This window comes from Lagopus muta, chromosome 32, assembly GCF_023343835.1.
Source record: "Lagopus muta isolate bLagMut1 chromosome 32, bLagMut1 primary, whole genome shotgun sequence".
Classification (NCBI taxonomy): Eukaryota; Metazoa; Chordata; class Aves; order Galliformes; family Phasianidae; genus Lagopus; species Lagopus muta.
In genome coordinates, this window is record NC_064464.1 from 525,418 (window position 1) to 541,150 (window position 15,733).

General features: G+C 54.6%; 1 protein-coding gene across 14 annotated transcripts; it reads left to right on the forward strand.

Moving 5' to 3' along the window:
* Positions 1-1,142: 1,142 nt before the first annotated feature.
* Positions 1,143-14,645, forward strand: LOC125686147 (uncharacterized). Of its 14 annotated transcripts, XM_048929863.1 has the most exons (8): positions 1,143-1,323; positions 2,499-2,569; positions 2,892-2,951; positions 8,698-8,793; positions 11,353-11,448; positions 12,925-13,327; positions 13,397-13,451; positions 13,533-14,645. In XM_048929863.1, exons 5-8 carry the CDS (start codon positions 11,375-11,377, stop codon positions 13,670-13,672), a joined length of 672 nt encoding a protein of 223 aa, XP_048785820.1. In that variant the 5' UTR covers positions 1,143-1,323; positions 2,499-2,569; positions 2,892-2,951; positions 8,698-8,793; positions 11,353-11,374; the 3' UTR covers positions 13,673-14,645. The 14 variants fall into 14 exon arrangements, 13 of the variants coding, with proteins under 13 accessions (XP_048785820.1, XP_048785819.1, XP_048785817.1 ...); XM_048929862.1 differs by having other exon boundaries at positions 12,925-13,451; XM_048929860.1 differs by having other exon boundaries at positions 13,397-14,645.
* Positions 14,646-15,733: the final 1,088 nt, after the last annotated feature.

Here is a 15,733-nt window from a genome sequence, read left to right on the forward strand (position 1 = left end):
CGCCATGAACAGCCTGGTGGAGATGATGCAGAAGCTGCAGCTGAATGACTGAGAGGAGCAGCATCAGCAGGCAGTGCTCCAAGGGCCACCCAACTCCAACTCCAACTCGGGTTGTGGTCAATAAAAAACATCACCAGTAGAGATGGACACTGCCATGGTTCTGTGTTTTTTTGTTTTTGGGTGTGCTGCCCTGTTCTTCTTCTGGCCTTTGGTGTCTGGAGGGGGGCTGCGAGAAAGAAGGGCAAAGAGTGAGAGAGTTGAGATGGGACGGATGGCAGAAGTCTGTTACAATAAGGGTGGCACTGGAGCAGGGACGCTGTCATGGGAAAAAAGGGACATTGAAGGGGAAAAACAGGGATTTCTGGGAGGAAACCCCAGATTTAAGGGGGAAAAAAGGGATTAATGGGAGAAAATCCCAGCTTTAATGGGAAAAACAAAGTTTTCTGGGAGAAAAAGCCACATTTAATGGGAAAACCAGGGATTAATGGGAGAAAATCCCAGATTTAATGGGAAAAACAGGGATTTCTGGGACAAAAAGATACATGTAATGGGAAAAACAGGGATTAATGGGAAAAAATCCCAGATGTAAGGGGAAAAAACAGGGATTTCTGGGACAAAAAGATACATGTAATGGGAAAAACAGGGATTTCTGGGAGAAAACCTTTGATTTAAGGGGAAAAACAAAGATTTCTAGGAGAAAACCCCAGATTGAAGGGGAAAACAGGGATTTCTGGGAGAAAACCTCACATTTTTGGGGAAAGACCAGGACTTCTGGGAGAAAAAGCCACATTAAAGGTGAAAAACAGGGACTTCTGGTAGAAAACCCCAGATTTTGGGGGAAAAACCGGGATTAAAGGGTTTTCTGCCAGCAATCCCAGGCGTTCCCTTGAAATCTGGGATTTTCTGCCACAAAAACACTGCGAGCCCCTCCACCATCACAGCTCCACGCCGCCTCCGGACTCTCATCGGTCAGGGCCAGTTCCGGCCCGTTCGTGCCTCTCATTGGCCAGCTGCAGCTCCGTCCCGCCTCCGGCCACTCATTGGTCAGGGCCAGTTCCGGCCCGTTCGTGCCTCTCATTGGCCAGCTGCAGCTCCGCCGGCTCCGATTGGCTGAGGCGCAGCGCGCGGGAACGGCCGTTGGCAGCCGGCTCTCCCCTCAGACGGTGCTGGTCACACAGCCGCTGCGCGCCGGAGCTCCGGGCAGCACCGAGACGGAGCCGCGGCACGAAGGGAACGGTGCTGAGGACAGCGGTGCCGATGGACGGAGAGCGGCACCGGGACAGAGAAGGAAGCGTGCGCGGCCATCAGCCACCTCCGTGTGGGGTGAGGGCCTGGGAGCGGGGCTGGGATGTGGGGATGTGGATGGAGACAGGATGGGGTGTGGGGAAGTGGGATATATATGGGACGGGCTGAGGATATGGGGTGGATGTGGGATCGGTATGGGGCTCCCGGGAGCTGTGGGAGAGATAGAGGGGGCTGATGGGACAATAGAGGGGGCGAGGAAGCTGTGGGGAGCTGGGGAGGGCTGCGGGGGGCTGCAGAAGGCTGTTGGGGTGCAGGGAGGCACAGGGGGCTGGAGTGGGCTGTGGCAGGGGATTGGGGTATATGGGGTGCAGGGGTGGGTCTGGGGGATTTGGGGCAATAGAGGGCGGTGAGGGGGTTCTGTGGGGACACGGTGCTATAGGGAAACATTCCTGTCCTTGTGGCCCCAGTTCCCAGCTCCCCAGACTGAGATGTACGGCTGCAGCTCAGCACACGGCTTCTTTGGGGCGGCTCTTGGGGGGGTTTGTGGAGGGGCTCCAGGGGCTGGGGAGAGCTATGGGGAGGGATGTAGGGGGTTGGGGGAGGATATAGGAGAATGTGGTTGTACAGATGTCTGTAAAAACAAAAGGAAAAAAGATAACGAGAAAAAGCCAAGTAAAAAGTGAAGAATAAGAGCTAAGAGAAGAATGGCTGGCAAGAAATACGGAGAGAGCAACGCACAGCATTGCAAAGGAAAGCCAGGCGAGAGTAGCAGCAAAAGGCAGGAGAATCCAGACGAATTCCGTGAAGAGCAAGAGAGGAAAGTTGGGCATAAGGCAAGGGGGAAGGGGAGGGGAAAGGGAGAAAAGAGGGGGGTGGGGAGGGCAGGGGAAGGACAAGAGGAAGGAGAAAATGGAAGGGAGGGGAGGGGAGGGGAGAGGGGGTGGGGTGAGGAGGCTTGAAGGGAAAATGTGGCTGAAGAAGCTTTAGTGTGAGATGCAGCAGGGATTTCCCAGTACGAAAGCCCTGATGGCTGTGTGCCCTTGCGAGCGGTCCCAGCGGCGCGTTGCACGTGGCCTGCAGAGAGCATTTGGGAAGCTGCCCAGTGCCAGGCTCCAGGTCGCCCTGGCCGCTCTGCAGCCTTGGCGATCACGGCCCGAGTCTCCCATCGCTTTACCTGAGCCTTCCCCAGTCCCTAGGGGAAAAGGAGATCTCGACGTGCCATGGGAACGTGGCTCCCCTGTTCTTGATTCTAGATGAGGGCGCTGATGCTCCTTATCCAGAGGATTGGGTGGATGCTGCTTTTGTGCCTCAGGGGAAACCAGAGGTAAGTTGTGAGGGTCCTCGAAGGCAGGAAGAATTGGCGCTGTCGTAGTTTATGCAGGCACTTAAGAGCCTGCAAAGGTCTTTCAAGTCTCTTTGTGCCTTGAAGGCCCTGTTCTGTACACAGAGCAGTCCTGAGTATTTCTTTCCGTGGGGAAGTGTCCCATTTCAGTGGGAAAGCAGCCCTTGCCACTCTTTGGTTTGCTGTTTGGACCATGTCTTTCCCTGACCTGCCGCCAATCCTCGCAGGTCACTGCAGAAAGAGCAGGCGCCAAGGTGCAGCGGAAGCTGTCCTCACCTGTGTCTGATCACAGCTGTGCCTGCAGGTCCTCTCGGTGAAGCACCGAAGCGGAGTCCTGTTGCTGAGCCTGGGCTGGATGCCAGAGGTGAGTCGCCAGCCTTCATCTCACGCTCTCTGCTCGTATGTGGCTGCGGCTGCTGGGTTGTGCTGGCATGTGCTGGGACGTACTGGGATTTGTTCGGTTGGAACTGGGATGGTGCTGGGATGTGCTGGGCTGGTGCTGGGATGTGGCTGGGATGGGGCTTGGAGGTGCATGGATGGGGCTGGGATGTGATGTGATGTGGGTGTGATGTACTGGGATGGTGGTTGGATGGTATGGAATGGGGCTGGGATGTGGTGGGACGTACTGGGATGTTCTGGGATGGGGCTGGAGTGTGCTGGGATATGCTGAGTTGGTGCTGGGATGGGGCTGGGATGTGCTGGGATGTGCTGGCATGGCGTGAGATGGTGTGGGATGGGGCTGGGACGTGATGTGGCTGTGATGTGCTGGGATGGTGCTGCGATGGTGCTGGGATTGTGAGGAATAGTTTGGGATGTCTGGGTTGTGCTGGGATGGTACTCAGATGTGCTGGGATGATGCTGGTTTGGTGCTGGGATTTGGTGGGATGTGCTGGGACGGTGCTTGGACTTGCTGGGATGTCCTGGAATGGTGTGGGAATGTGCTGGGATGGGGCTGGGATGGTGTTGAATTGTGTGGGACGTGCTGGGTTGTGCTGGGAAGGGGCTGGGATGGGCTGGGGTGTTGTGGGATGGTGCTGGAATGTGCTGCGAAGTGGTGGGATGTTCTGGGATGCAGCAGCTGGGATAAGATGTGATGGGATGGTTCTGGGATGGGTAGGGATGTGCTGTGATGAGGCTGGGATGTGCTGGGATGGTTTTAGGATGGGCAGGGATGTGCTGCAATATACTGGGATGAGGCTAGGATGGGGCTGGGATTTGCTGGGATTTGCTGGGACGTGCTGGGATGGTATGGAATTGTGTGGGACGTGCTGGGTTGTGCTGGGATGGGGCTGGGACGGGCTGGGATGTCCTTGCATGGTGCTAGGATGTGCTGGGATGGTGAGGAGGGTGTGTGATGGGGCTAGGAGGTGCTAGAATGGTGCTGGGATGGTGCTGGGATGGTGTGGAATAGTATGGGATGTCTGGGTTGTGCTGGGATGGTGCTCAGATGGGCTGGGATGTGCTGGGATGTGATGTCATGGAACAGGGATGTTCTGGCGTGTGCTTGGATGGTGTGGGAATGTCTTGGGATGTGCTGGGATGGTGGTGGGATGTACTGGGACGTACTGGGATGGGGCTCAGTTGTGCTGGGATGCACTGGGATGTTCTGTGATGGCGTGAGATGGTGTGGGATGGGGCTGGGACATGATGTGCTCGGATGTGCTGGCATGTGCTAGGATGGGGCTGGGATGTTGCTGGGATGCACTGGGACAGTGCTGAGATGTACTGGGATGGTGCTGGGTTGTGCAGGGATGACGTGGGATGATGCTGGGATGTGGTGGGATATGCTGGAATGAGCTGGGAAGGTGTCGGAAGGTTCTGGGTTGTGCTGGGATGGTGTGGGAAGGTGATGGGATGGGGCTGGGATGTGCTGGCATGGTAGTGCAATGAGGCTGGGATGTTCTGGGATGGTGTGGGATGGTGTGTGATGGGGCTGGGAGGTGCTGGGAAAGTGAGGAATAGTATGGGATGTCTGGGTTGTGCTGGGATGTGCTGGGATCATCCTTGGACATGCTGGGATGTTGTGGGATGGTGCTGGTGTGTGCTGAGATGGTGCTGGGATGTTCTGTCATGGTGTGGGATGTGCTGGAATGGTGCTGAGATGGTGCTGGGATGCTGAGCGCCAGCCAGCTGCCCACCTGGCAGCTCTGCAACTTGCATAACTCTGCTCCGCAGCTGCGTAGATGGCAGCGTGTGATGGAAAGTTGTCCTCAGCCTTAGGGTGCAGAAGTGCCTGCAGGGAAGGCCGGGCCAAAATCCTTGGCTGCCTGCCGTGCTGGAGCCCCACAGACGTCCCAGGGGTGGCTGTTGTCTGTATTGACTTCACCCAAAATCCATTCAGTTCAGTCCTTTGTTTGTCTGCAATGTATTTTCGTGCTTTGTGTTCAGGTCCTGCCTCTCTCCGTCATAGAGGCATGGAGAGTGGCATGGAGAGAGGCATGGAGAATTGGAGAATATCCGCAGAGGCTCTGCCATGTCCTGAAGGAAATGGTGGAGGAGAAGGCAGCGCACGGTGGGTGTCTTTGTGTCTGTTCACTGAAGGACTGGGGAAGCTGAGTTTCTAGATGGATACATGGGTGGGATACAGGTGCTGGGATGGGGCTGGGAAGGTATGGACCAATGCACGATGTGCTGGGATGGGGCTCGGATGTGCTGGGATGTGCTAGGATTGGCCTGGGATGTTGCTGGGATGGGATGGGATGGGGCTGGGACATACTGGGATGTGCCTGCATGGAACTGGGATGTTCTGGCATGTGCTTGGATGGTGTGGGAATGTCTTGGGATGTGCTGGGATGGTGTGGGATTGTGATGGGATTGTGATGGGATTGTGGTGGGATGTGCTGGGGCGTACTGGGATGGTCTGGGATGGGGCTGGGATGTGCTGGGTGTGCTAGGATCATCCTTGGACATGCTGGGGAGTTATGGGATGGTGCTGGGATGTTCTGTGATGGTATGGGATGGTGTGTGGCGGGGCTGGGAGGTGCTGGGATCGTGAGGAATAGTATGGGATGTCTGTGTTGTGCTGGGATGGTGTGGGATGATGCTGGGATTTGCTGTGAAGTGCTGGGACTGTGCTTGGACTTGCTGGGATGTTGTGGGGTGGTGCTGGGATGTGCTGGGATGTTGCTGGCATGTTCTGCAGTGGTGCTGGTATGTGCTGGGATGTGATGGTATGTTCTGTAATGGTGTGGGATGTGCTGGGATGTGCTTGAATGGTGCTGGGATGGAGTGGGATGAGCTGGGATGGTGCTGGGATGAGCTGGGATGTTCTGGTAAGGTTTGGGATGGTTCTAGGATATGCTGGGATGCAGTGGGCTGGTGCTGGGTTGTGCTGGGATGGGGCTGGGACGGGCTGGCATGTTGTGGGATGGTGCTGCAATGTAGTGGGATGGTGTGGGATGCAGCTGGGATGGTGCTGGGTTGTGCTGTGATGGCGTGGAGGATGTGTGATGGGGCTGGGAGGTGCTGGAATGGTGCTGGGATGGTGTGGAATAGTATGGGATGTCTGGGTTGTACTGGGATGGTGCTGGGTTGTTCAGGGATGGTGTGGGATGATGTTGGGATTTGCTGTGATCTGCTGGGACGTGCTGGGTTGTGCTGGGATGGGGCTGGGAAGGTTGGGGATAGTATGGGATGTCTGGGTTGTGCTGGGATGTGCTGGAATGGTGCTGGGATGTGCTGGGATGGGGATGGAATTTGCTGGAGTGGTGCTGTGTTCAGGGTTGACGTGGGATGATGCTGGGATGTGGTGGGATGTGCTGGAATGAGCTGGGAAGGTGTCGGAAGGTTCTGGGATGTGCTGGGATGAGCTGGAATGGTTCTGGGAATGTGCTGGGATGTGCTGGAATGTGCTGGGATTGTGTGGGATGTGCTGGAATGGTGCTGAGATGGTGCTGGGATGTTCTGTGATGGTGTGGGATGTGCTGGAATGGTGCTGAGATGGTGCTGGGATGTTCTGTGATGGTGTGGGATGTGCTGGAATGGTGCTGAGATGGTGCTGGGATGTTCTGTCATGGTGTGGGATGTGCTGGAATGGTGCTGAGATGGTGTGGGATGTGCTGGAATGGTGCTTAGATGGTGCTGGGATGCTGTTCTGCCATGGTGTGGGATGTGCTTGAATGGTGCTGAGATGGTGCTGGGATGCTCTGTCATGGTGTGGGATGTGCTGGAATGGTGCTGAGATGGTGCTGGGATGCTGAGCGCCAGCCAGCTGCCCACCTGGCAGCTCTGCAACTTGCATAACTCTGCTCCGCTGCTGCGTAGATGGCAGCGTGTGATGGAAAGTTGTCCTCAGCCTTTGGGTGCAGAAGTGCCTGCAGGGAAGGCCGGGCCAAAATCCTTGGCTGCCTGCCGTGCTGGAGCCCCGCAGGCGTCCCAGGGGTGGCTGTTGTCTGTATTGACTTCACCCAAAGTCCATTCAGTTCAGTCCTTTGTTTGTCTGCAATGTATTTTCGTGCTTTGTGTTCAGGTCCTGAGAGACGGAGGGAGGCATGGAGAATTGGAGAATATCCGCAGAGGCTCTGCCATGTCCTGAAGGAAATGGTGGAGGAGAAGGCAGCACACGGTGGATGTCTTTGTGTCTGTTCACTGAAGGACTGGGGAAGCTGAGCTTCTAGATGGATACATGGGTGGGATACAGGTGCTGGGATGGGGCTGGGATGTGCTGGGATGTGCTAGGATTGGCCTGGGATGTTGCTGGGATGGGATGGGATGGGATGGGATGGGATGGGATGGGGCTGGGATGGTGTGGGATGAGCTGGGATGTGCTGGCATGGAACTGGGATGTTCTGGCATGTGCTTGGATGGTGTGGGAATGTCTTGGGATGTGCTGGGATGGTGTGGGATTGTGATGGGATGGTGGTGGGATGTACTGGGACGTACTGGGATGGGGCTGGGATGTTTCTGGGATGCACTGGGATGTTCTGTGATGGTGTGGGATGATATGTGATGCGGATGGGAGGTGCTGGGATGGGGCTGGGATCGTGTTGAGTAGTATTGGATGTCTGGGTTGTGCTGGAATGGTGCTCAGATGTGATGGGATGAGCTGCGATGATGTAGTTTTGGTGCTGGGATTTGGTGGGATGTCCTGGGATGGGGATGGGATGGGGCTGGGACAGGCTGGGATGTTGTGGGATGGTGCTGCAATGTACTGGGATGGTGTGGGATGCAGCTGGGATGGTGCTGGGTTGTGCTGTGATGGCGTGGAGGGTGTGTGATGGGGCTGGGAGGTGCTGGAATGGTGCTGGGATTGTGTGGAATAGTACGGGATGTCTGGGTTGTGCTGGGATGGTGGTTGGATGTGCTGGGATGGTGGTTGGATGTGCTGGGATGGTGTGAGATGGTGCTGGGATGGTGCTGGGTTGTTCAGGGATGGTGTGGGATGATGTTGGGATTTGCTGTGATCTGCTGGGACGTGCTGGGTTGTGCTGGGATGGGGCTGGGAAGGTTGGGGATAGTATGGGATGTCTGGGTTGTGCTGGGATGTGCTGGAATGGTGCTGGGATGTGCTGGGATGGGGATGGAATTTGCTGGAGTGGTGTTGGGTTGTTCAGGGATGACGTGGGATGATGCTGGGATGTGGTGGGATGTTCTGGAATGAGCTGGGAAGGTGTCAGAAGGTTCTGGGTTGTGCTGGGATGGTACTGCGATGAGGCTGGGATGTGCTCGGATCATCCTTGGACATGCTGGGATGTTGTGGGATGGTGCTGGTGTGTGCTGGGTTGTGCTGGGATGTTCTGTCGTGGTGTGGGATGTGCTGGAATGGTGCTGAGATGGTGCTGGGATGTTCTGTCATGGTGTGGGATGTGCTGGAATGGTGCTGAGATGGTGCTGGGATGCTGAGCGCCAGCCAGCTGCCCACCTGGCAGCTCTGCAACTTGCATAACTCTGCTCCGCAGCTGCGTAGATGGCAGCGTGTGATGGAAAGTTGTCCTCAGCCTTTGGGTGCAGAAGTGCCTGCAGGGAAGGCCGGGCCAAAATCCTTGGCTGCCTGCCGTGCTGTAGCCCTACAGGCGTCCCAGGGGTGGCTGTTGTCTGTATTGACTTCACCCAAAGTCCATTCAGTTCAGTCCTTTGTTTGTCTGCAATGTATTTTCGTGCTTTGTGTTCAGGTCCTGAGAGACGGAGAGAGGCATGGAGAATTGGAGAATATCCGCAGAGGCTCTGCCATGTCCTGAAGGAAATGGTGGAGGAGAAGGCAGCGCACGGTGGGTGTCTTTGTGTCTGTTCACTGAAGGACTGGGGAAGCTGAGCTTCTAGATGGATACATGGGTGGGATACAGGTGCTGGGATGGGGCTGGGAAGGTATGGACCAATGCACGATGTGCTGGGATGGGGCTCGGATGTGCTGGGATGTGCTAGGATTGGCCTGGGATGTTGCTGGGATGGGATGGGATGGGGCTGGGACATACTGGGATGTGCTGTCATGGAACTGGGATGTTCTGGCATGCACTTGGATGGTGTGGGAATGTCTTGGGATGTGCTGGGATGGTGTGGGATTGTGATGGGATTGTGATGGGATTGTGGTGGGATGTGCTGGGGCGTACTGGGATGGTCTGGGATGGGGCTTGGATGTGCTGGGATGGGGCTGGGATGTTGCTGGGATGCACTGGGATGATGCTGGGATTCACTGAAATATGCTGGGATGTACTGGGATGGTGGTGGGATGGACCTGGGCTGTGCTGGGATGTGCTTCAATGGTGCTGGAATGTACTGGGATGGTGCTGGGTTGTGCAGGGATGACGTGGGATGATGCTGGGATGGGGCTGGGATGTGCTGGAATGAGCTGGGAAGGTGTTGGAAGGTCCTGGGTTGTGCTGGGATGGTGTGGGAAGGTGTTGGGATGGGGCTGGGAGGGTACTGCGATGAGGCTGGGATGTGCTGGGATGGTGCTGGGAAGTTGTGGGTTGGTTCTGGGATTTGCTGTGAAGCGGTGGGCTGGTGCTTGGCTGTGCTGCGATGGTGCTGGGATGGGGCTGGGATGTGGTGGGCTGGTGCTGGGTTGTGCTGCGAAGTGGTGGGATGTTGTGGGATGCAGCGGCTGGGATGAGATGTGCTGGGATCATCCTTGGACATGCTGGGGAGTTATGGGATGGTGCTGGGATGTGCTGGGATGCTCTGTGATGGTATGGGATGGTGTGTGGCGGGGCTGGGAGGTGCTGGGATCGTGAGGAATAGTATGGGATGTCTGTGTTGTGCTGGGATGGTGTGGGATGATGCTGGGATTTGCTGTGAAGTGCTGGGACTGCGCTTGGACTTGCTGGGATGTTGTGGGGTGGTGCTGGGATGTGCTGGGATGTGATGGTATGTTCTGCAGTGGTGCTGGTATGTGCTGGGATGAGATGGTATGTTCTGTAATGGTGTGGGATGTGCTGGGATGTGCTTGAATGGTGCTGGGTTGTGCTGGAATGGAGTGGGATGAGCTGGGCTGGTGCTGGGATGAGCTGGGATGTTCTGGGAAGGTTTGGGATGGTTCTTGGATATGCTGGGATGCAGTGGGCTGGTGCTGGGATGTGCTGCGATGGGGCATGGGAGGTGCTGGGTTGATATGGAATTGTGTGGAACGTGCTGGGTTGTGCTGGGATGGGGCTGGGACGGGCTGGCATGTTGTGGGATGGTGCTGCAATGTACTGGGATGGTGTGGGATCCAGCTGGGATGGTGTGGGATGCAGCTGGGATGGTGCTGGGTTGTGCTGTGATGGCGTGGAGGATGTGTGATGGGGCTGGGAGGTGCTGGAATGGTGCTGGGATGGTGTGGAATAGTATGGGATGTCTGGGTTGTACTGGGATGGTGCTGGGATGTGCTGGGATGGTGTGAGATGCAGCTGGGATGGTGCTGGGTTGTTCAGGGATGGTGTGGGATGATGTTGGGATTTGCTGTGATCTGCTGGGACGTGCTGGGTTGTGCTGGGATGGGGCTGGGAAGGTTGGGGATAGTATGGGATGTCTGGGTTGTGCTGGGATGTGCTGGAATGGTGCTGGGATGTGCTGGGATGGGGATGGAATTTGCTGGAGTGGTGCTGGGTTGTTCAGGGATGACGTGGGATGATGCTGGGATGTGGTGGGATGTGCTGGAATGAGCTGGGAAGGTGTCGGAAGGTTCTGGGATGTGCTGGGATGGTGCTGGGATGTTCTGGGATGTACTGGAATGTGCTGGGATTGTGTGGGATGTGCTGGAATGGTGCTGAGATGGTGCTGGGATGTTCTGTGATGGTGTGGGATGTGCTGGAATGGTGCTGAGATGGTGCTGGGATGTTCTGTCATGGTGTGGGATGTGCTGGAATGGTGCTGAGATGGTGCTGGGATGTTCTGTGATGGTGTGGGATGTGCTGGAATGGTGCTGAGATGGTGCTGGGATGTTCTGTCATGGTGTGGGATGTGCTGGAATGGTGCTGTGATGGTGTGGGATGTGCTGGAATGGTGCTGAGATGGTGCTGGGATGCTCTGTCATGGTGTGGGATGTGTTGGAATGGTGCTTAGATGGTGCTGGGATGCTGAGCGCCAGCCAGCTGCCCACCTGGCAGCTCTGCAACTTGCATAACTCTGCCCCGCAGCTGCGTAGATGGCAGCGTGTGATGGAAAGTTGTCCTCAGCCTTTGGGTGCAGAAGTGCCTGCAGGGAAGGCCGGGCCAAAATCCTTGGCTGCCTGCCGTGCTGGAGCCCCACAGGCGTCCCAGGGGTGGCTGTTGTCTGTATTGACTTCACCCAAAGTCCGTTCAGTTCAGTCCTTTGTTTGTCTGCAATGTATTTTCGTGCTTTGTGTTCAGGTCCTGAGAGACGGAGAGAGGCATGGAGAATTGGAGAATATCCGCAGAGGCTCTGCCATGTCCTGAAGGAAATGGTGGAGGAGAAGGCAGCGCACGGTGGGTGTCTTTGTGTCTGTTCACTGAAGGACTGGGGAAGCTGAGTTTCTAGATGGATACATGGGTGGGATACAGGTGCTGGGATGTGTTGGGATGTGCTGGGATGTGCAGGGAAGGTATGGAATAGTGCACGATGTGCTGGGATGGGGATGGGATGTGCTAGGATTGGCCTGGGATGGGATGGGATGGGGGTGGGATGGTGTGGGATGAGCTGGGATGTACTGGGATGTGCCTACATGGAACTGGGATGTTCTGGCATGTGCTTGGATGGTGTGGGAATGTCTTTGGATGTGCTGGGATGGTGTGGGACGTGCTGGGTTGCACTGGGAAGGGCCTGAGACGGTCTGGGATGTTGTGGGATCGTTCTGGGATGTGCTGTGATGGTGTTGGATGCAGGTGGGATGGTGCTGGGATGTTCTGGGATCGTTCTGGGAAGGTGTGGGATGGTTCTGGGATATGTTGGGATGCAGTGGGCTGGTGCTGGGATGTGCTGGGATGGTGCTGGTATGGGGCTGGGACGTGCTGGGATGGTATGGAATTGTGTGGAACGTGCTGGGTTGTGCTGGGATGGGGCTGGGACAGGCTGGCATGTTGTGGGATGGTGCTGCAATGTACTGGGATGGTGTGGGATGCAGCTGGGATGGTGCTGGGTTGTGCAGGGATTGTGTTTGATGTGGCTGGGATTTGCTGGGATGTTGTCGAGTGGTGCTGTTATGTGCTGGAATGTGCTGGGATGGTGTGGGAATGTGCAAGGATGAGGCTGGAATGGTGCTGGGATGTGCTGGGATGTGATGGTATGTTCTGTAATGGTGTGGGATGTGCTGAGATGTGCTTGAATGTTGCTGGAATGTGCTGGGATGGTGTGGGATTGTGCTGGGATGGGGCTGGGACGGGCTGGCATGTTGTGGGATGGTGCTGCAATGTACTGGGATATTGTGGGATGCAGCTGGGATGGTGCTGGGAAGGTGCTGTGATGGTGTGGAATAGTATGGGATTTCTGGGTTGTGCTGGGATGAGCTGGGATGGTGCTGGGATGGTGCTGGGTTGTTCAGGGATGGTGTGGGATGACGCTGGGATTTGCTGTGATCTGCTGGGACGTGCTGGGATCTGCTGGGATGTTCTGGGAAGGTGTGGGATGGTTTTAGGATATGCTGGGATGCGGTGGGCTGGTGCTGGGATGTGCTGGGCTGGTGCTTGTATGGGGCTGGGATGGTGTGGGAGGGTGTGGGAAGGTGCTGGGATGGTGCTGGGATGTTCTGTAATGGTGTGGGATGTACTTGAATGGTCTTGGCCACAAGGGCACACTGCTGGCTCATGGCCGACCTGTCGTCCACCAGGACACCCAGGTCCCTTTCCGCAGAGCTCCCCTCCAGCAGCTCATCCCCCAACCTGTAGTGGTGCATGCTATCATTCCTCCCCAGATGCAGGACTCTACACTTGCTGTTGTTAAACCTCATCCAGGTTTTTTCTGCCCAGCTCTCAGCCTGTCCAGGTCTTGCTGAATGGCAGCACGGCCTTCAGCCAATCCTCCCAACTTCGTATCATCGGCAAACTTGCTGAGGGTGGCCATTATCCCCTCATCAAGGTCATTGATGAAGATGTTGAACAAGACCGGACCCAGCACAGACCCCTGAGGAACACCGCTGGTTACAGGCCTCCAACCGGACTCTGCATCACCAACAACGACCCTCTGTGCTCTGCCAGTCAGCCAGTTCTCAACCCACCTCACTGTCCACTCATCTATCCCACACTTCCTCAGCTTTGTTATAAGGACGTCATGGGGGACAGTATCAAATGCCTTGCTGAAATCAAGGTAGACTACATCCACTGCTCTCCCCCTATCCACCCAGCCAGAGACAACATCATAGAAGGCTACCAGGTTGGTCAAGCACGACCTCCCCCTTGTGAACCCGTGCTGACTACTCCTGATAACCTCCTCTTCTTCCAGTTGTCTGGAGATGACATCCAGTACAAGCTGTTCCATCACCTTTCCAGGGACAGAGGTGAGGCTGACTGGCCTATAATTGCCTGGGTCTTCCTTCTTGCCTTTTTTGAAGACCGGGGTGACGTTGGCTATCTTCCAGTCTTCAGGCACCTTCCCCGTCTTCCAAGACTTCTCAAAGATGACCGAAAGCGGTTCAGCAATCACCTCTGCCAGCTCCTTCAGCACCCGTGGATGAATCCCATCGGGTCCCATGGATTTCTGAACATTGATGTTGCCTAGGCGCTCCCGGACCACCTCTTCCCTGACAGAAGGGGGGTCTTCCATTCCCCAGATCCTCTCACTGATCTCCAGGGTCTCAGATTCCCGAGGGGGAGCTTTTCCACTGAAGACAGAAGCAAAGAAGGCATTCAGTATCTCCGCCTTCTCAGCATCCCCCGTTACCAGAACACCCCCGTCACTTAGCAGGGGAGCCACATTCTCCCTAGTCTTCCTTTTACTGTTAATGTACTTGAAAAAACCTTTTTTATTATCCTTTATCCCCTTTGCCAGATTTAATTCCAGGCGGGCTTTAGCCTTCCTTGTCGCATCCCTGCAGACCCTGACGACATTCCTGTATTCTTCCCAAGTAGTCAGACCCTTTTTCCACATTTCGTGGGCCTTCTTCTTTCCTTTGAGTTTGTGCACGAGCTCCTTGCTCATCCACACAGGTCTCCTGCCACCCTTTCCCGATTTCTTCCTCACAGGGACGCACCGATCCTGAGCTTGGAAGAAGAGCTGCTTAAATGCTGACCAGCTCTCACAGGCCCCCTTGCCTTCCAACACCCTAGCCCATGAGACAGCTCCAAGTAGGCCCCGAAAGAGATCCAAGTTGGCTCTCCTAAAGTCCAGGATAGCAATCCTACTTTTTGCTTTACTTCTTCCACTCAGGATCTTGAACTCCACCATCTCGTGGTCACTACAACCCAAGCTGCCCCCGACCTTTACTTCCCTGACAAGCCCTTCTCTATTAGTGAGAATAAGGTCCAGCAGTACCCCTCTCCTCGTCGATTCCTCAACCACCTGCATCAGGAAGTTGTCTTCAACACATTGCAGGAACCGTCTGGACCGCGCATGCCTGGCCACATTGCTTTTCCAGCAAATATCTGGATGATTGAAGTCCCCCATAAGCACCAGCGCCTGGGATCGTGACGCTGCTTCCAACTGTTTGTGGAAGGCCTCATCAACCTCCTCCTCCTGATCAGGAAGATCAAAAGAATCAGGAAGAGCAAAAATTCAGATTGTAGGAAAAAAAAAGCATTTGTAGCAGAAAAACCCGTGATTTAAGGGAAAAACAGGGATTTCTGGCAGAAAAAGCCATATTTCATGGAAAAACCCCAGTTTTAATGGAAAAGCAGGGATTTCTAGCAGAAAAAGCCATATTTAAGGTGAAAAACCCTAGATTTGATGAAAAAAACAGGGATTTCAGGCAGAAAAAGCCATATTTAAGGGGAAAAATCCCAGATTGAATGGGAAAAACAGGGTTTTATGGTAGAAATCCCCTGATTTAAGGAGAGAACCAGGAATATCTGGGAGAAAACCCCAGATGTAAGTTGCAAAACAAAGCTTAATAGCAGGAAAAGCCATATTTAATGGGAAAACCCCAGATTTAAGGGGAAAACCAGGGATTTCTAGTAGAAAAAGCCCAGATTTAAGGGGAGAAACAGGGATTTCCGGGAGAAAAGCCGTATTTAATGGGAAAAATCCAGATTTATGGGGAAAAACAGGGATTTATGGAAGAAAACCCCAGATTTAATGGGAAAAACCCAGATTTAAGGAGAAAAGCAGGGTTTGATGGTAGAAAATTGCAGATTTGGGGGGCAAAAAAGGGATTTCTGGCAGAAAAAGCCATATTTAAGGTGAAAAACCCCAGATTTAAGGGGAAAAAGAGGGATTTCTAGCAGAAAAAGCCATATTTCATGGAAAAACCCCAGTTTTAATGGAAAAGCAGGGATTTCTAGCAGAAAAAGCCATATTTAAGGTGAAAAACCCTAGATTTGAGGGGAAAAACAGGGATTTCTAGGAGAAAAAGCCATATTTAAGGTGAAAAACCCCAGATTTAAGGGAAAAGCAGGGATTACTGGCAGAAAAAGCCATATTTAAGGGGAAAAACCCCACATTGAATGGGAAAAACAGGGTTTTATGGTAGAAATCCCCTGATTTAAGGAGAGAACCAGGAATATCTGGGAGAAAACCCCAGATGTAAGTTGCAAAACAAAGCTTAATAGCAGGAAAAGCCATATTTAATGGGAAAACCCCATATTTAAGGGGAAAACCAGGGATTTCTAGCAGAAAAAGCCATAT

Coding starts and splice junctions, on each gene's coding strand:
- LOC125686147 (XM_048929850.1), top strand. CDS start 11,375: ATGGAGAATTGGAGAATATCCGCAGAGGCTCTGCCATGTCCTGAAGGA. Junction 11,449..12,924: donor GGAGGAGAAGGCAGCGCACG/GTGGGTGTCTTT, acceptor TTTTCTGCCCAG/CTCTCAGCCTGTCCAGGTCT.